Raw genomic sequence first — 19,509 nt, forward strand, 5'->3', positions numbered from 1 at the left:
TTTTAATTTGAAATATCGGAATGTCTAAATACACCAAGTGTAAAAAACAGACAGACAACAAATTATTGTCATGAAAGCATAATTACAATGAAAAAAAAAAAAACATTCCCGAGTATTTAACCTTTTAAAACCCGCAACCCTCTCGTACTGGGGGCACCTGGGTGGCGTCACATGTATCAATATAAAAATGCTATGCCTCCATATAAACGGGAGAAGGTCATCTGAAAGCTCAACAAAAACAAATTCAGGAAAACAGAAATGTGAGCGACCAATTGGAATAAGTGGAATGTCACAACAATAAAAAAATTATAAAATGTTTTTTTCACCAGTAAGGGGCGCCATTTAATGTGTCCGTTCATTCATTCATTCATTCATTTTCTACCTCTTATCCTTGAAAGCAAAAATGCAGACCAAATGTTGTAATGCATCAATAAGTGTGAATGACTACAGCTGGATCAGGAATCAAACCAGCAAACGTAGGAGTTTTTGGAAAGGTCATAATAAGATTGCCAACATGTCCTGAATGGTTCGAATCTTGTGATGTTGGATTTGGTTTGAATCGGTTCGGAAATGTGGGAGGTGCTAAAGAAATGGTGGAATAAGAAGTAAAAAAAAAAATCACAGACGAAAAACGGTGCAGAATTTAATTTGTGTGAATGCTTCATGGTTTACTGCCCCGTTTATGACGAGCTACGTCGTAAATAAAACAATAAATGAGGTGGATCTTAGGCCGGCATCGAAGCAGCAAACAAATTACACTTTATACTGTGAATATAAAGTATAATAATTCAGTATAATTCAAATATCCGGCTAACTAATGCTGTGTACTTTACCTGACGTTAATGCTAGCTTTAGCCAGGAAGTTGTTATTACTCACTACTCACTCACTTTTGATACTTATATACTGGTTATTAACAGCACTGGGAGGAATTCATAGCCATTAATAAGTAATTCATAAAATGATTACCATGCAAACATTTTATGACGCTCCCCTGAAAAGAATCGGAATCGAAATGAGGAATCGGACCAGAATCGCTCAAATTAAAACGATTCATTCATTCATTTTCTACCGCTTATCCTCACAAGGGTCGCGGGTGTTGCTGGAGCCTATCATAGCTGTCTTGGGGTGAGAGGCGGGGTACACCCTGGACTGGTGGCCAGCCAATCACAGGGCACATATAGACAAACAACCATTCACACTCACATTCATACCTATGGACAATTCGGAGCCGCCAATTAACCTAGCATGTTTTTGGAATGTGGGAGGAAACCGGAGTACCCGGAGAAAACCCACGCATGCACGGGGAGAACATGCTGCAGAGGAAATGATATTTATTTTTAAGCCCAGATTTGAATAATATTTAATTTAATAACAGAGACAATAATAAATGACTTGAATAACGATGCTCATGAAATGCTCTGTGACGTGATAATTATGAGTACATGAACATAAATGACATTGAGGATCTATTAGACACAAGATGAAATGTCCCTCACCGTTTGCTCTGTGACAAATAATGAATTATTGCTATACGTGTGAATACGTGTACAAATTACTGTACATACGTGTGCATTTTGTTGCTGCATTGGAGGGACGTGGTCTGTGTGGTTTCATGGTTGAAAGGACTGAAAGGAAACACAGGACAAGTGTGACTAAAGGAATTCATATACTCTTTGTTGGCTTGTGTAAATGATGCCTGATAATAAACACTGCGTTACACTTATTATTATTATAGGACATAGTGAAAACGTTCTTCGAAGAAGCAATAATAAGACTGAAATTTCAAATAGGATCTTTGTAGCAGCCATTACCTCCGCTCTCCTTTTCCTTTATAACTTTTTTTTGTTTCTTCCTCGGAATGAGTCCATGAGGTTGAAGGCTCCAAGGTAGTAACCCAACAGAGTGCCTTGCTTCGTGGGGAGGATGCTGAGGAGGGAAAAGCAAAACAGAAATCAGTCAATATAAGTTTCTGTTGTCATTATGATTTAAAATTAGGTTTTTTTCCCAATAAATATCTTCACATAACCACTAACCATGAGTGACAGATTTTTTTATATATCATATCATATCATATCTTATCACATACTACAGTATTAATTGTCCCTGTACCCTAGAAACCGCCCATGAATGATACGGGAAAAGGGCGAAATGATACTGCGTCAAAGCCCAGGGCAGTGATACTGATAAAATATAGAGTTTAACCATGTCCAGTATCAGCCCCTGTAGCTGTCCACTCTGGTATCGTGCCCGTGAAACAACCAATCAGAGAACAGCACACGAGTGCTTAGTGCCTAGTGCTTCTCCAGTCACCAAAAAACCCAAACTTGATTAATGGAACTTTAATTGTCAGACATTGATAAGATAAGACTGTTGATAAAATATTATTGTTGAAATATTTTTGCAATTATTGTGTTTACACTGTTTAGATATAATATATGTAATAAACTGAACATTTTCTGGAAACAAAATGGTTTTTTGATTATATAGTATGTGATAATAAGCTCATGATTAAATAGTATGTGATAATAAGATCATCACATGGTTTTTCTGGTATCAGGCCCAGTATCATGCCCAGTATCAGCCCCACGTGCAATATTAAGCTCTTAAGTGCAATATGAGACCGTGTACTAGCAAGAGTGCTTGATCAACTCCTCTTTTTCTCCTCTGAACTACTTTGACACCCCAAAATTCCCTCCAGATCTGGCAGTCAATCAATATCTTGGGATACTTGCAAATTCGCTGTGGATGTGGATGTGTCAGGTATAAAGGTTGCCGTTCCCTGCCCTAATTACATACTGCACTTGTATTTGCTGTACTCTATTCTATTTGCTGTTAAAACTTGTTACAATTAAGAAAGATTCAAACTTTCAAAAGTTTATAAGATATTGTTTTGCGACTCCAGTCTATTTTTCTTTAGTGAGCGAGGGGGTAAAATGGCGTTTTTAATAGTAAAGGTTGCCGACCCCTGCCCTAATTAAATAAAAAACATGAGCTCGACTGGGGTCAAAACCGCAGTGAGCTCTGGCACCTCTGCAAGGATCAGCTCAAAATGTTTTTTATGCAGTTATAGATTTTACATGACAAATCACAGGAACGTATTGAAATGTGTACTTACGGATCCATATATTTAACATGCTTGGAAGCGGTTACATTTCAGCCCACCAGGGTTCACTTGTCACAATACATCAATCAAACTAAGCAACAATTTTGACAAGGTCGACTTGAAAGTGGAGTCCATTTTTTTCAGCAAGATGCAGTGCAGCAGTGATTCAGAGCATCAAAGCAAGTTTTGAGCCATTACATGCCATCTTTTCTGCAAGGTGTCCATAATGCCAAACAATGCATCTCTTCGAAAAAAAAAAATCAGTCTGCACTCGCAGCATTTGAATGACTGACATCCTTCGACTAACAATGACTGCCTTCAAAGTAAAGAAAGATAATCACGGTGAATACAACAACACATTATTAAAATCCTGACTACAATGGCTTTTATGTGGATTTAAAGAGGTGACAGGCGAGGCACTTTATCCATTTGTGTGCACTGTTCCAAAGAGCAATGTTTTCTATTATGGAATAATGGCTCCGTCCTCAGACAAATGGACCAAATAAATACAAGAACAAGGAGAGAACACAATTTATAAGTGCTCTTATCGAAACTTATTTCATAGAAAACAACTCTACGGCCGTTTATTTGAGGCGTGGTTAGCTGAGACTTTATTGAAAAATCTATGAAAATGAAAAATCTTCAAATCTATCTATCTATCTATTCCAGATGGAAGATTTTTATCTGCAAATTCAGGGCCGGACCCTAACAAACAACTGAGTAAACTCGCCTTAAGACACGAAAAAAATTAATCTACAACTATTATGGTTTTACATGCAGAAAACAATGTGAAAAGCACATGACAAATGGATGGGATAAAATAATATTTGCTAGGTGCAATGGTTAGTCGCATGCTAACTGAACAAAAATATATTTTCATCCAATTAAAAGTTTAATCAAAAATTTAATCTGGTTAGCGTACAATATTACCTGCATCTGGCCGCATGAGCCCAACTGCGTTCTTAAAGGGGACCTATGATGCTTTCCCCACTTTTCCGACATATAAATGTAGCACAAACATACATGATATAGTATATGGTGTGATCACGCAAGAACAAGTACACTGGTGATAACATGTAATACCGTATTATCTGGACTATAAGTCGCTCCGGAATATAAGTCGCACAAGGCCAAAAATGCATCATTATGTAGAAAAAAACATACATAAGTCGCACCGGAGTATAAGTCACATTTTTTGCGGGTAATTTATTTTCCAAACTACTTGATCAAAACAGACATTACGTCCTCTTGGAAGGCAAGTTCGAACAATAAAATTTAATATGCTAACACAATGGTTATTCAGCTAACAAAATATTTTTTTCATTTATAAGTCGCTCTGGAGTATAAGTCACAGGAACAGCCAACCTATGAAAAAAAGTGTTACTTATAGGAAAATACGTTATATATAATACCGTATTTTCCGGACTATAAGTCGCTCCGGAGTATAAGTCTCACAAGTCCAAAAACGCATAATTAGGTAGAAAAAAAATATACATAAGTCGCACTGGAGTATAAGTCGCATTTTTTGCGGGTAATTTATTTTCCAAACTACTTGACCAAAACAGACATTACGTCCTCTTGGAAGGCAAGTTCTAACAATAAAAGAATAGAGAACAGGCTGAATAGGTGTAAGATATGCTAACACAATGGTTATTCAGCTACACAAAAAATAAACATGAACAGAAAAGGTGTCCAGTGTTTATGGAACATAAACACTTTTTTCATTTATAAGTCGCTCTGGAGTATAAGTCGCAGGAACAGCCAGCCTATGAAAAAAAGTGTTACTTATAGTCTGGAAAATACATTATATATAATACCGTATTTTCCAGACTATAAGTCGCTCCGGAGTATAAGTCTCACAAGTCCAAAAACGCATAATTAGGTAGAAAAAAGTCGAAAAAAGTGTGACTTATAGTCCGGAAAATACAGTACTTACAGTATCCTGCCGTATTTTAATGATTTAAAACATTACCCAAAATTCTTTCCTAGGTGCCTTGGTGCACATTGAGCAATTACCTGACGCTACAGCGACAAGATGGCCGTGTCTTCCAGCACAAGACGTATGCACCAGTCCTGTAAGCTAGCTCATATTAACTCGTTTTCTCACGCTAGAATGCACAGAAAAGGGAAATAAATGTGTTCATGTTGAGGATTTGAATGATGGGCAAAATTCCCCCCAAAAGTGCACTTCCCCTTTAAAGATGAACCCGTGGTGTGGAGTGTTACCTACAAATGCTACTAGTCGAGCGTTGACAATAACTGTAACAACAGGACAAGGACGTTAGCTATCTCAAGCCTCGTTCAAATCAGTCAACAAGACGTAGAATTACAAACTGACGAGCAAAGTGCTGAAAATGAAAATGTACTAAGTTGATTTTTTTTTTTTTTAAGTCCTGATATAATTACCTTTGTTATTCGGGAAGTATGTGATCATGCCAGACAATAAACCAAAAAAAAAAAACAACAACGCTGAAGCGGATCCTCTGTGACCCCTTTTAGTATAATAACCTGTGTGTCGTGGATAGAACAATTTCAAGTGCAGAGATACCATTAATCGACCAATTATTAAGGGCCTACTGAGAAAAACTGTGACAAAGCGCATTAAACCAGACTTCCTAAAAACGGTCATCATCTGTCATCACGGCTACAGTCTGCCATCATGTCTCTAAGGTCATCTAAGGTCACCTGTCTTCTTTCTGAGACGGGTGCTTACAGTACATTATTACAGTACAAAGGTGGCTGGTGCTGGAATTGGTCCATGGCATTACTAACCTCAGACCTCATGACCAAGCCGGCTCTCGGAAAATGAATGAATCCATTTTAACCTCTTGACCGCAAGGCCATTTTCCCTATTTGATATACTAGCTCAGCTTTACTCAATAATGTATTGGACATCATTGTTTCAGGTGAAGATGGCTTTCAGAATATGTGAGCTGCTTTTTCTACATGAAGACCATTTGTCCGCTCCACAAAACCATTCCTGTCTACAGAAAGACAAAGGCTCACATTCCGGGTTTGGCACTTCCAGGGGATGCTGTGATAGACCCGCCTCATCTTCGTCTTCCTGCACTTGCAATTGATGTACACTGATGGGGACATTTCTTTTTTAGTAGCTGGGTGTTATTACAGCAGAGCCCCACTTTTTGTAGGGGTGGACTCCATTACTACCATTGCTACTTTTGACACACAGCTCACCCAGCCAAAGTCATTGTTGTAATATTAATTCATTTATTTTCTACTGCTTATCCTCACAAGGGTCGTGGGGGTGCTGGAGCCTATCCCAGCTGTCTTTGAGTGCGAACCTAATTTTGCAAATATTTGCAATTCAGTCTGTTTGTTTGTCATAATATTTTGTCTTAAAAAAACATTTTTTTCATTAATATTTCAAGTCTATGTTCCTATAATTTTTTGTCATAATATTACAGGTTTATTCTAATAATTTTAACAAAAATAAAAACAATAAATAATTTAAAAAATATTTATTTTTAATTTAAATAAAAAAAATTAAGCTTTTTTTCCCACATTTCTGCATTTAAAAAAATATCCAAATACTTGAGTTAATGAGCTGATTAGGGTTTGATGTTCCAATATTCATTCATTCATTTTCTACTGCTTATCCTCACGAGGGTCGCGGGGGTGCTGGAGCCTATCCCAGCTGTCTTCGGGCAAGAGGCGGGGTACACCCTGGACTGGTGGCCAGCCAATCACAGGGCACATATAGACAAACAACCATTCACACTCGCACTCATACCTATGGACAATTTGGAGTGGCCAATTAACCTAGCATGTTTTTGGAATGTGGGAGGAAACCGGAGTACCCGGAGAAAACCCACGCATGCACGGGCAGAACATGCAAACTCCACACAGAGATGGCCGAGGGTGGGATTGAACTCGGGTCTCCTAGCTGTGAGGTCTGCGAGCTAATCACCGTGCAGCCCGCACTTCAATGACTTCAATGACACAATGACTTTATAACAAATGCAGTGAACATTCACACAGGAGCTGCTGTCGGCCACTCTCTATACTGCTAACCTGTTGCTAAAAATGCGTTTTTCACAATGCGTGTAATTAATTTTTTTTTCATTTTATTTAGTCTGTGTACTAGGCACGACGCCACTTCTGACCACAATCCCGCACAACTTATTTACAACTTGTCACGTACTGACAACAGTAATCGCATTTTTACCGCATAGGTATGCATTGTCACCAACCCTTCCCACATCCGTGACCCAGTTGTGGCATTATTTGGTCCCACTACGTCCTGTGTGACGCCACTCAACAGCTGGCATCACCTCCAGCTTCATCACTTCCTCTAAGGGACGTACAAGATGTACTTCTCTGAACTCTTAACAGAGAAGTTCATGCAGAAAAGAAATCCAAGTCTATACTTTCTCACAGCTGCAGACAGAGAATGTGCAAAGTGCAGGAAGGGAAAGGGGGAAAAAACGAGGCGCTGACAGTGTGGGAGATGGAATTGCTGAGGAGAAGGTGTTGCTTTGGGCACTACGATCACTTATTAACAGAAAATCCAAGAAGCTCCAGAAATGCTTCAACTGGTGGTGGAAAAGTGAACCCATTCCCGTGAAGGAGCCACACAGAGGAACGCTTCCATATGCACCGCCAGCATCGTTTACACATACTGGAGGTTGTGGTGTGTTCACTTTGCATTCACGATTAGTTGACAGAAACGATGCACAACGTTGACGCAGTTTACACATACTTCACACCTGTGAATAACCAATTTACTCATTGGTGGTTCCTTCGAATCTCGCTTACGTTTCGTCAACTTTTCACCAATTTGTTTCGGCCTAAGTCCTACATTTACAGCCACGGACTGATTGGCTATTCTTGCATGGACTCAATTGTTTTGTATTACTGTTGAAAATGTTCCTCTGCAAATAAATGGTCGAAATGAAGCTCATGAAAAATTAAATGAAGTCTGAAAGAAAGTGTATTGCACCAACTAGACTTACTCAACACATACTGCCCCACATCCAATCCCAGACTTTTCTGGCCATTTTTTTACTAGGGTAATACACAATCATGAATTTCAAATGGAACGGACTATATAGCTTGGTGGTAGATACTAACTTCTTGAGAGCAGCGATGATGTAGATGCTCTTGGGCAACAGGAGAAAGACCTGGTCTGTTAGGACAGCCTGGATGATCTTCTTGGCGACATAATTTGGATCAAGGATCGGGAGCAGTCGAGGCCACCTGTTGAAGGCAAGAAAAAAAATATTATAAGAATAAAATAAAATAAAATAAAATAATTTTTAATTTATTTTCTACTGCTTATCCTCACAAAGGTCACAGGGGGTGCTGGAGCCTATCCCAGCTGTCTTCGGGAGAGAGGCGGGGTACACCCTGGACTGGTGGCCAGCCAATCACAGGGCACATATAGACAAACAACCATTCACACTCACATTCATACCTATGGACAATTTGGAGTGGCCAATTAACCTAGCATGTTTTTGGAATGTGGGAGGAAACCGGAGTACCCGGAGAAAACCCACGCATGCACGGGGAGAACATGCAAATTCCAACTCAAAACTCAAACTCAAAGATGGCAGAGGGTGGGATTGAACTCTGGTCTCTTAGCTGTGAGGTCTGCGTGCTAACCACTAGTCCGCCATGCAGCAAATAAAATAAAATTTAATTAAATAAAAAAATAAAAATCGCGCTAACCACTAGACCGCCATGCAGCCCATAAAATAAAATAAAATAAAATAAAATAAAATAAAATAAAATAAAATAAAATAAAATAAAATAAAATAAAATAAAATAAAATAAAATAAAATAAAATAAAATAAAATAAAATAAAATAAAATAAAATAAAATAAAATAAACTGTGCGCCTGGAATGACAAAAGCTGACATATTCAATTGGTGTTTGATGAAGTGCACAGATCATACGTTTATTATCCCAGGCAGAATATATGTTTTTATAGTCATGACTGGAGTGCAGATACTAAGGCTTTAAGAGGATGTGAAGGAACAGCTTATTTTAGAATGCCTATGTGCCAAAGCACAAGCAAATGTGGAAAAAAAACATGGTTTCGGGGCTTCAGGCTGTTTCAGGGTGTGCAGAATAGATGCAGGTGGGTAGACAGATATAACAATAGACAGGTCCTTCAACACCTTCAACACAACATCAGCCCACCTGATGCCTCTGGTGTGTTGGTTTGAGCCTAAGCAAAGTGACACAGTCATTCTTGTGTCCAACACAATAAACATGAACATGGAGACATAAGGCAGTTGTTTACTGGTTGAGGAGTCATGTGACTGCGGTATCTCTGGAGGGTTTGGACATCATTAGAATTCAGATTTTCTTTCAGAATCGGAGACGGAATTGTGGCAATTTAATTTGTGATAACATGATATGCTTAAATATTGGGGTACTTTTTACCTGTAAGGCCTCAGATAATAAGTAGATGTGCTGGAAATTCTCTTTGACTGTACAATTATGACTCACAACTTCACATGCTGTGTTTTAAGACCAGCAGTAACATGCTTAGTTTTGAGTTTGACATCAATATTTTTCAGTTCTATTCTGTTTATTTTCCAAATCAGTGTTTTTTTTGCTGTGTTTTTCAACTTTTGATTTATATTGTTATATGTATGCATTATTTTATGGCGATATAACTCAGGGAATAAGCCCATTACAGCTTTTTTCATTGGTTTGGCTAATTTCTGGCTACATTTTTGGCTATTTTTGACAAGGTCAAACTTGCAAACCACTTGGCAGCACAACAGAATTGAATATCTGAATATTGTGTTGTCATTTTGCTGATAGTTCAGTCTGTTTGTTTGTCATAATATTTTGTCTTAAAAAACATTTTTTTCATTAATATTTCAAGTCTATGTTCCTACATTTTTTTCTCATGATATTACAGGTTTATTCTAATAAATAAATAAAATAATAATAATAAATAAAAACAATAAATAACTTTAAAAATATTATGAATTTATTTTTGTAAAATTAAAGCTTTTTTTGCATTTCTGCATTTAAAAAAAATCCAACTATTTCAGTTAATGAGCTGATTAGGGTTTGATGTTCCAATATTTATTCATTCATTTTCTACCATTCACACTCACATTCATACCTATGGACAATTTGGAGTAGCCAATTAACCTAGCATGTTTTTGGAATGTGGAAGGGAAAATCTATTTATTTATTCCAGATGGAAGATTTTTGTCTGCAAATTCAAGGCCGGACACTAACAAAAAGTAAACTTGCCTTAAGACACAAAAACATTTTTAATCTACAACTATTATGGTTTTGGTCAAACACCATTCACTGTGCAATATGTGATCAACCTCCACATGCAATATTAATGTTCTAAATACAATATGTGAAGTATTTCCATAATGCCTCATATTAACTCACTAGCAAGATCTCAGTGTATAGACTGGTCATATATCTCATCTTGTTTCATATTATCTGCATACTGTATTGTATATAACTCTGGGAAAAACTGTTGATTTTGTTAATACTTGGGTTGTTTATATTGTTTATTTTTTTTATATTGTGTATTTTGTACGGCTTAACTGATTCTGTACTCTTGCTGCTGTGCAATGCAAATTTCCCCACTGAGGGAAGAATAAAGGCATATCTTATCTTATCTTATATTTACATGCAGAAAACAATGTGAAATGCACATGACAAATGGATGGGATAAATGGAATAAATTAACATTTGCTAGGTGCAATGGTTAGTCATACGATAACCGAACAAAAACATATTTTCATCCAATTAAAATTTTTATCAAAACTTTGATCTAATTAGCGTACAATATTACCTGTGTTTGGCCGTGCTGTTAATACACTGCGTGAGACCAACTACGTTCTTAATAATGCTTTCCCAACTTTTCTGACATATAAATGTAGTACATACATACATGATATAGTATATGGTGTGATCACGCAAGAACAAGTACACTGGTGATAACATGTAATACCGCATTTTCTGGACTATAAGTCGCTCCGGAGTATAAGTCACATAAGGTCAAAAATGCATAATTAGGTAGAAAAAAAACATACATAAGTCGCACTGGAGTACAAGTTGCATTTTTTGCGGATAATGTATTTTCCAAACTACTTGACCAAAACAGACATTACGTCCTCTTGGAAGGCAAGTTCTAACAATAAATAATAGAGAACAGGCTGAATAGGTGTAAGATATGCTAACACAATGGTTAGCAGAGATGGCCGAGGGTGAGGTCTACGCGCTAACCACTTGACCTCCGTGCAGCCCCCGCAATCATCATCCACTCAATGAAGTTAACTGTACAATGCGTGAATGTGCACCTAATGACTTTGCATGAACAGTGTAGAAGAGGTTGAAAGGAACATGTTTACATCCTGTATTCCCACAACTGCGACTGAGATCCTGTGAAAACACCTACTTGGTTTGACATCCATCAAACATCCCGGTATTAATGAAGTACGGGCAAACAATGGTGGTCTTTATGCCATCTTTGCCCGATGCCAGGAGTTCAAGACCCACAGATTCTGCAAATCCCACTGCGGCAAACTTGCTGGCACAGTAGTCTGCAAGGACAAGACGATAAAATTTAACAAGGTCATTTATTAAAGGGGACCTATTATGCTTCCCCCCCCACTTTTCTGAACTATAAATGTTGTTAGAATGTTGTATTCTCGTGTTAAACCATGCCAAAGTTTCACATAATGAGGTTTGTGCATTTGTCGGACGCGTCGTGCGTCCACAGAGCTGGAGAGAACCACAGTGCTCACTGTCTGGAATATGGTAGTCCTACAAAAAATGTGTAGTGACATTTGACTTCCACTACTAAGATTGCCTGCAGTTAGTCAAGGCGGCGCCCTCGTGTCCGGCTTCTCCTGAGCTCCACGGCACCAGCAGTGTCTCTGACAAAGTGTGTGCGACAAGAAGTGCTCGGGCAGGCGAGGTTGGAAGAGCACAAATTTTAACAGATTTTAAGGCTGTATGTTAAGAAATGAACATGGATCGAATCCAATCAAGTACCACACAATCCCAGGATGTAGCCTTTCAAAATATATTTCACATAATTGTGATACATAATATATACATACATATTAGGGTGCATCAAATTTGAATGGGAAATTTTAAATTCATAATATCAATTTGGCTGGCATTCCATTTTTTTCTAATGAACATAAAAATGTATTTTGCAAAGTTTTGAGGAAATCCATTGAGATTTAGAGGTGCCACCTCATGTTATGCTTGCTCAGCTATTAGCTAACTGTCATTAGCAAACTGTAGCTAGCTAATGTTAGCAAAAGTAGAGGCAATGAGCACTAAATACCTATAAATATGACTACAAATCATTCAAATTACAAAGACAAAACCACAAATTTGCTAGTAATATGTAATCTGAGTATAAATACCAACAAGAACATAAAGATCACCTCAGGGTTCTTGAGCTGCAGTCTTTGCTGACCTCAAATCTCCATGGCGACCATTGAACTGTTCACCACTTTATTCCACAAAAACAGATGTATGGTGGCACCCCTAAATAATCATGTATTGGAAAAATATTTTCTATGTGTTGTTTCTACATATATTGGAACACTTTTAGTACGCAGCCATATCAAAATTCAATAATTGTGTTTTTTGATGCACCACAATATATATATATATATATATATATATTATATATATATATATATATAATATATATATATATATATATATATATATATATATATATATATATATATATATATATATATATATATATATATATATATATATATATATATATATATATATATACATACACACATATATATATGTGTGTGTAAAAGATAAGAAACCCCATACCTGCCAATCCATTGACGCCTATGAGTCCTGCAGAGCTAGCAATGCTGACCAAATGACCATGATTATTGGCAAGCATGGCAGGAAGGAAGGCCTTATAGGTCTGACAGTAGGGAGGAAGACACAAACTATCAATCATGATTGTCAAAATTGCCATTACGCTAGACAGATACAAGAAATACTCCAAAAGTCGCAATAATACTGACCCAGAAGTGTGCCATGGTGTTGACTTCCATTGTTTTCTCGATTAGGGAATCTGGTGCATCCATGAACTTGGTTCCTGTCACAATGCCAGCATTGTTCACCAAAATAGTGACATCGCCCACCTCCCGCTTCACCTGTTGGGGGAGGGCAGGGTTTAGTGGAAGTTGCATTTTGACTATGGCATTAAACTCATGGAAAGATAGAGCAAATAAGAAGCTGGACTATATGAACCAAAACCTCATATCCCGATATATTTAGGTTGAATATCGATACATATCCTGATATTTTTCCACAAAGTGAATTTTGAAAAAATTAAATCCAAACATGAATATCGATACATATCCCGATATTTTTCCACAACGTGAATTTTGACAAAATTAAATCCAAACATGAATATCGATACATATCGCGATATTTTTCCACAACGTGAATTTTGACAAAATTAAATCCAAACATGAATATATCGATACATATCCCGATATTTTTCCACAACGTGAATTTTGACAAAATTAAATCCAAACATGAATATCGATACATATCCCGATATTTTTCCACAACGTGAATTTTGACAAAATTAAATCCAAACATGAATATATCGATACATATCCCGATATTTTTCCACAAAGTGAATTTTGACAAAATTAAATCCAAACATGTGTCTAGTTGTTTTCATTCATTCATTCATTCATTTTATACCACTTTTCCTCATGAGGGAGCCTATCCCAGCTGTCTGTGGGTGAGAGGCGGGGTACACCCTGGACTGGTGGCCAGCCAATCACAGGGCACATATAGACAAACAACCATTCACACTCACATTCATACCTATGGACAATTTGGAGTGGCCAATTAACCTAGCATATTTTTGGAATGTGGGAGGAAACCGGAGTACCCGGAGAAAACCCTCGCATGCACGGGGAGAACATGCAAACTCCACACAGAGATGGCCGAGGGGGGAATTGAATCCTGGTGTCCTAGCTGTGAGGTCTGCGTGATAACCACTCGACCGCCTTGCAGCTCTCAAGTTGTTTTATAATCGATATAATCGAAAATCGATAAAATACATTCATCATTTTTAACAGGTTTTTAAAGCCTTTTGTCAAATGTTGCCATGGTGACCATATATTAGCAATGTGATGAGGCTGCATTTCCTCACATGAGGAACGCAACTGGAGTGTGGCAGACACCGCACACATTCCTCATATTGGAGTTCATGGTAAGTTTTAAAAGGTGGTGAAATTTGTTTTTGATGCTATGGATTCAAAGTACTTCCATATTGCATATTGCAGACTTCTTCCACCGCAGACGTGGTAGCCTGTTTGCTTCAGCTGAGCCTGCAGGCTTCTGCTCCTGCATGCAAGCATGAGGGAGATACAGCTCAAATCCAGTCTGTATCAATATCCACGATATGCTTGGTTTTGATATTGTACTTAAAGTAAATAGCAATATTTTTTAAATAGCGATATATCGCCCAGCCCAAGCAACAGCTACTTTATACATCTTATACCTTAACTGAGGCAAAAAAAGGCCTTTGGATATTGTTGTGGGGTCTTTTGTGACCTATTGGATGAGTTGTTGCTGCGCTCTTATTATTGTGGTTGGCCGGCCAATCCTGGGAAGGTTTACTACCTTTCCATGATTTCGCCATTTATGGATAATGGCTCACTGTGCTTCGCTGGAGTATTGCATTTCATTCCTGATGCTCAGCTCCAAAAAATAAATAAATATAGAGTACTCCCTCGACTGAAAATCGATATCTCTCACAGAGAATTTAATCAGGGAAGGCTAGCGAATCAGTGTGATCTCCCGTCGTAGAGCTACTCCAATTAATCTTGCTCCCACGTCCACCAATTTTAAGATGAAAGTCTGAACATAACCTGGTCGGGGCTCAGTCGTGAGGTTAGGCTCAGTAACCATGGTGATATAGCTGCTTGGAAAAAGAGGCACCTTCACTGAACAAGCAAGCTCAGACTCAAACACTTTGCAAACACACAAAACTCACTTGGCAGTATACCCCCGAGCTCGTCTTATCTTATTTACACAACAGGCCAGTTGTAAGGATACTAGGGATGAGCCGGATACTCATTAACGCATATAAACAGGTATCTGTTACACATAATGCATTTTTGCTGGATACGAGTATGAACTGAGTACATTTTGTCATAATCAAGTTTAAGGAAAATGCTCAATATGTATTCACTCTGTGATTGGCCAGTCACACACAGCGACTCTGCAAGCGGCGGTCACAAAGGAGCTCAGCGACGCCGCATTCGGCAAGTTAAAAACGGCTCGTGTTGCGTTTGCTCACCCTGCCTCCACTTTATTAGTTTTTCTTCAGCTCACGTCTTTTTTAGTTTGTATCAAAAGTTATTTGGTAAACTTGTTTCAGAACATACGCAGGTTTGTGTGACATCAGTAGCACGAACGCTATTATTCCTTGAAATGTACTTTTGTCTTATTCCATGAAGTCGTCATGAAACAGGTGTACTATTTACAATATAAGAATTATTCTATGGTCTATGGTCAAATATTACACCCTTCTAAATATGCTGCAGTATGCACGTTGTAATCTTAAACTTACGCAGTGCATTTCACAAGACAGCTGTATACGGCTCGTTGTGTCACGTTGGCTGGTGAGGTAAAGACAGTTGGAAAACTTTCCTTTCAAGTACTGAACGCTGTGTTTTTTTTAGACAAATACACTAAACAGGGTGGATAGATGATTTCCCTAGTTGTATACCACCCCCTCATTTTTTTTAAAGTTCAATATTGGAACAAGGCTGCACGGCGGTTGAGTGGTTAGCGTTCCACCCTCGGCCATCTCTGTGTGGAGTTTGCATGTTCCCCCCCGTGCATGCGTGGGTTTTCTCCGGGTACTCCGGTTTCCTCCCACATTCCAAAAACATGCTAGGTTAATTGGCGATTCTAAATTGTCCATAGGTATGAATGTGAGTGTGAATGGTTGTTTGTCTATACGTGCCCTGTGATTGGCTGGCCACCAGTCCAGGGTGTACCCCGCCTCTCGCTCGTACACAGCTGGGATAGGCTCCAGCACCCCCGCGACCCTCGTGAGGACAAGTGGTAGAAAATAAATGAATGAATATTGGAACATCAAACCCTAATAAGCTCATTAACTCAAATAGTTGGATTTTTTTTATGCAGAAATGTGAAAAAAAACCTTTAACTTTACAAAAATAAATTCCAAATATTTTTAAAATTATTTATTGTTTTTATTTATTATTATTTATTTTTTTAAGTTATTAGAATAAATGTAAAAAAAAAGTAGGAACATAGACTTGAAATATTAATGAAAAATATGTTTTTTAAAGACAAACTATTATGACAAACAAATAGACTGAATTGGAATTTTTTTGAAAATTAGGTTGGGGGAAAACTTTTTTATATTATGGGAATAATTCATAATATTATGAGTAGAAGATTACAAAGATTATGTACATAGAAAGTTGAAATATTTAGACTTTTTTTTTAAACAACAGCAAAAAAGGGGGTGGGGGAGTTCAAACTATTAGTAGGCTTTTTAACCTAAATCACAAAGCTTAGATGCAGTTTTTTCTTGAAATATATACATATATTACGTACATATAAACATTGCTGTACCTTCCATGTACAATATGTGGCCCGCAGTGGAAAAAGTGGTGCTATTCAAAAAAAGCAAAAGAACTGAGTAAAAAGAAATAATTTTACTTGATAAGATAATTAGATTTTTGTAAAAGAACTTTTTGGGGAACCACAATGTTAGCAGGAAAAGGTCTTACCTGGTCAGCGACTCGATAGACCTCGTTCTTGTCACTGCAGTCACACAGATAATAGTCAACTCTTATAGCTCCACTCTGCTTGGCCAATCGCGCCGTTTCCTTCATGCCTTCCTGGTTAATGTCCCACAAAACCAACGCAGTGCCAAGAGCTGCAAACTCCTGCGCCATAAGACGACCGATCCCACTGCCTGCTCCTGTGATGAGAACCACCTCGCCGGATATATTCTTCCTCTTCTTGGGTAAAAAGCAGTAGATAAAGGACTCCACGTTGTACCAGATGGACAACAGGATGACTTGTAGGGTTTCCAGGAACAATTTCATGTTTGGTGATGTGCCGTGGTCTGACAAGTAAACACATGTAGGAGAAAAGAAAGACACATTCAACTAATTGACATGAGTTGCTTGTCTAGAGCAGTGATTTCCTTTTTTTTTTCTTCTTCTTCTTTTTTATTTGCCTTTAAACATTAGTAAATTAGCTTAAATGCTAACGGCTACGATGCTAGCATCTAGCAAGACAGCCTCAAGTCCTAAAAGTGTTAAGACAGTCCGATAGTGTCCCCACTTCATGCCATGTGTTTTCCTTTTTTTTTAGAGCAGTGATTTTCAACCACTGTGCCGCGGCACACTAGTGTACCTTGAGAAAACCGTCAGGTGTGCCGTGAGGAATTATCCAATATCACTTTTTATAGTTAACATTGATTAATCGCTCAAACGGAAATTTGTCAGGGTGCGTTCTTCTTCGTGGTGTTTTTCTTCTTCTGTTGTTTATTGGCGGTTGGCAAGCAGCTTTCGTGTGCATTACCACCATCTGTGGAACAGAATCTAAACCCTTCTATACTTTATTCACAAGTCCGGTTTTATTAAAAAAGAAAATACATTTCTATATAAAACATGTCCCGAGTTTAATTATAAAATATTAGCAAGATTGAACTTTATCTTTTCCTGTTTAAATTAATCCCGGGTGCTCAGATATGACGTAACACGCAGATCCAGACATTCTTCAGTTTTAAAAATGGAGGCGAGCAATCGGCATTGGACTGCTAAGCAAAGTTTGTTTTTGATACAAACTAAATTTCAAGACTGGAGAGACGAAAAACTGACAATACGGAGTTATTCCAACAAGTGAAAGAAAAACTCGGGGAAGCCGGTATCACATGATGTTGATGTTCACGTTTTACTGCACATGGCCCATTGACTATTCTGTTTGATTTTCACGGTGCATGTAGACACGCGATTGGAATATTCCTTTCCATGTATACCATTGTTTCCCGAAAGGACATTTGGAAAGAGAAAACTTGTCATGTAAACATGGCTACTGTCGAGTGTCTGTGGTGTAAAGACTGGCAGAGCAATGTAATATTGGTCCGTGTGGCAACACCTACATTGTTCCTCCGATAGACTTTTTGATGCACGTGTGAGGTCATGGTGACATTTTGTAACATTTTTGGTTAGTGGTTAGTTTTTCCAATGTAAAAAAACGTGCCATGGTTCAAAAAAGGTTGAAAAACACTGATCTAGAAATCATTTTGAAGGCAAAATCAACACACAAAATCAACATTCCTACGTTAATAAGGTCATGTTCTGTTATTAAATATGATACATGTGCTATAATGGAACAATTTTTAAGTATTAAAATAAGCCACTGTAAAAAAAAAAAAAAAAGAGAGAGAGAGCGAGAGAAGATAAAGTACGGTCACAAGTGGCTCTTGTGCCACACTTTAGACACCCCGTCATCATAAGTGTACATAGACTGTGAAAAACATACCATTTTCTATTTACTAACTTAATAATGTAAGTAATGAAGCAGGACTTATGCTCGATAGCTGTAGGAATGGTATTGAGCTTTAGAAACTTGCTACCGGCCTATGAAAATGGAAAAACTATAAAGTCAACCATGGTGCTAGCTTAATCACTCCCGATAGTAAATCACACAGCTGTTCAACGGAAATAACACGACCTTCCCCATCTGTGCATACAAACAACGGACCTTTGCTCCCCTTGACTGCCGTTAGATAATTGGTAAACAACAAAAATATAATGAAGCAACAAAAGTAAACATGTTTGAAGTCTCTTACCGTTGTTGTTTGAAGCGGGAAAACCTTACCTTCGACCTCGTTGTCCCGACAAACTGTTTTACATTTTCCGTAGCCTCCAGGGAAATACAGTGAACTTCGGCCTGTGACGTAACGTGCAAGTTCCACACAACATAACAGGGAAGGCGGAAGTTGTGTCACGTGACAGGTTAACGCCCTACCCCTTTAACAACGCGAGGCATTGTGGGACTTGGTTTGATGTTCAGTGTTTGTACTTTATTAGTTTCATTATGGATTATTTTACACAAGTAGATTTTTGTGTGAAGTTAATTTCGTCGCTACTTCTTATGTTTCGTTTTATTCGGGCAGCCAATGGCTACAAGAAGTACTATGATTCAGAGCGCCAATCAAAGCAAAGAAGAAGAAGAGGCTGTTTGATTGGTTCTTTGCGTCAATGTAAACAGGAAGTGACTGCCTGGTTTGCAGCGTTGCACATGTACACTTTTTTTTAAAACCTGTACTTTCTCTTTATACATTTACGTACATTTGTAACCATTATACGTTACAACGGTG

The 19,509-nt window shown here is 38.0% G+C and overlaps 1 protein-coding gene across 2 annotated transcripts; it reads right to left on the reverse strand.

Moving 5' to 3' along the window:
* Positions 1 to 284: 284 nt before the first annotated feature.
* On the reverse strand, positions 285 to 19,150 carry sdr16c5a (short chain dehydrogenase/reductase family 16C, member 5a). Of its 2 annotated transcripts, none has more exons than XM_058061483.1 (8): positions 19,008 to 19,150; positions 16,904 to 17,244; positions 13,133 to 13,264; positions 12,930 to 13,029; positions 11,512 to 11,656; positions 8,196 to 8,321; positions 1,813 to 1,927; positions 285 to 1,626 (listed from the first exon to the last, which is right to left on the reverse strand). In XM_058061483.1, the coding sequence occupies exons 2-7, from the start codon at positions 17,222 to 17,224 to the stop codon at positions 1,831 to 1,833; spliced, it is 921 nt and encodes a 306-aa protein (XP_057917466.1). In that variant the 5' UTR covers positions 17,225 to 17,244; positions 19,008 to 19,150; the 3' UTR covers positions 285 to 1,626; positions 1,813 to 1,830. The 2 variants fall into 2 exon arrangements, with proteins under 2 accessions (XP_057917466.1, XP_057917465.1); XM_058061482.1 differs by having other exon boundaries at positions 18,979 to 19,135.
* Positions 19,151 to 19,509: the final 359 nt, after the last annotated feature.

Source organism: Doryrhamphus excisus, chromosome 22, assembly GCF_030265055.1.
Source record: "Doryrhamphus excisus isolate RoL2022-K1 chromosome 22, RoL_Dexc_1.0, whole genome shotgun sequence".
In the NCBI taxonomy this organism is placed as follows: domain Eukaryota; kingdom Metazoa; phylum Chordata; class Actinopteri; order Syngnathiformes; family Syngnathidae; genus Doryrhamphus; species Doryrhamphus excisus.

What these genes read in the sequence shown, in the direction of transcription:
- sdr16c5a (XM_058061483.1), bottom strand. Translation starts at nt 17,224, where the DNA reads ATGAAATTGTTCCTGGAAACCCTACAAGTCATCCTGTTGTCCATCTGG. An exon ending in TCTATCGAGTCGCTGACCAG is followed by an intron (nt 13,265 to 16,903) that starts GTAAGACCTTTT and finishes CTCCCCCAACAG; the next exon opens with GTGAAGCGGGAGGTGGGCGA. An exon ending in TTTGATGGATGTCAAACCAA is followed by an intron (nt 8,322 to 11,511) that starts GTAGGTGTTTTC and finishes TGCCTTCAACAG; the next exon opens with GTGGCCTCGACTGCTCCCGA.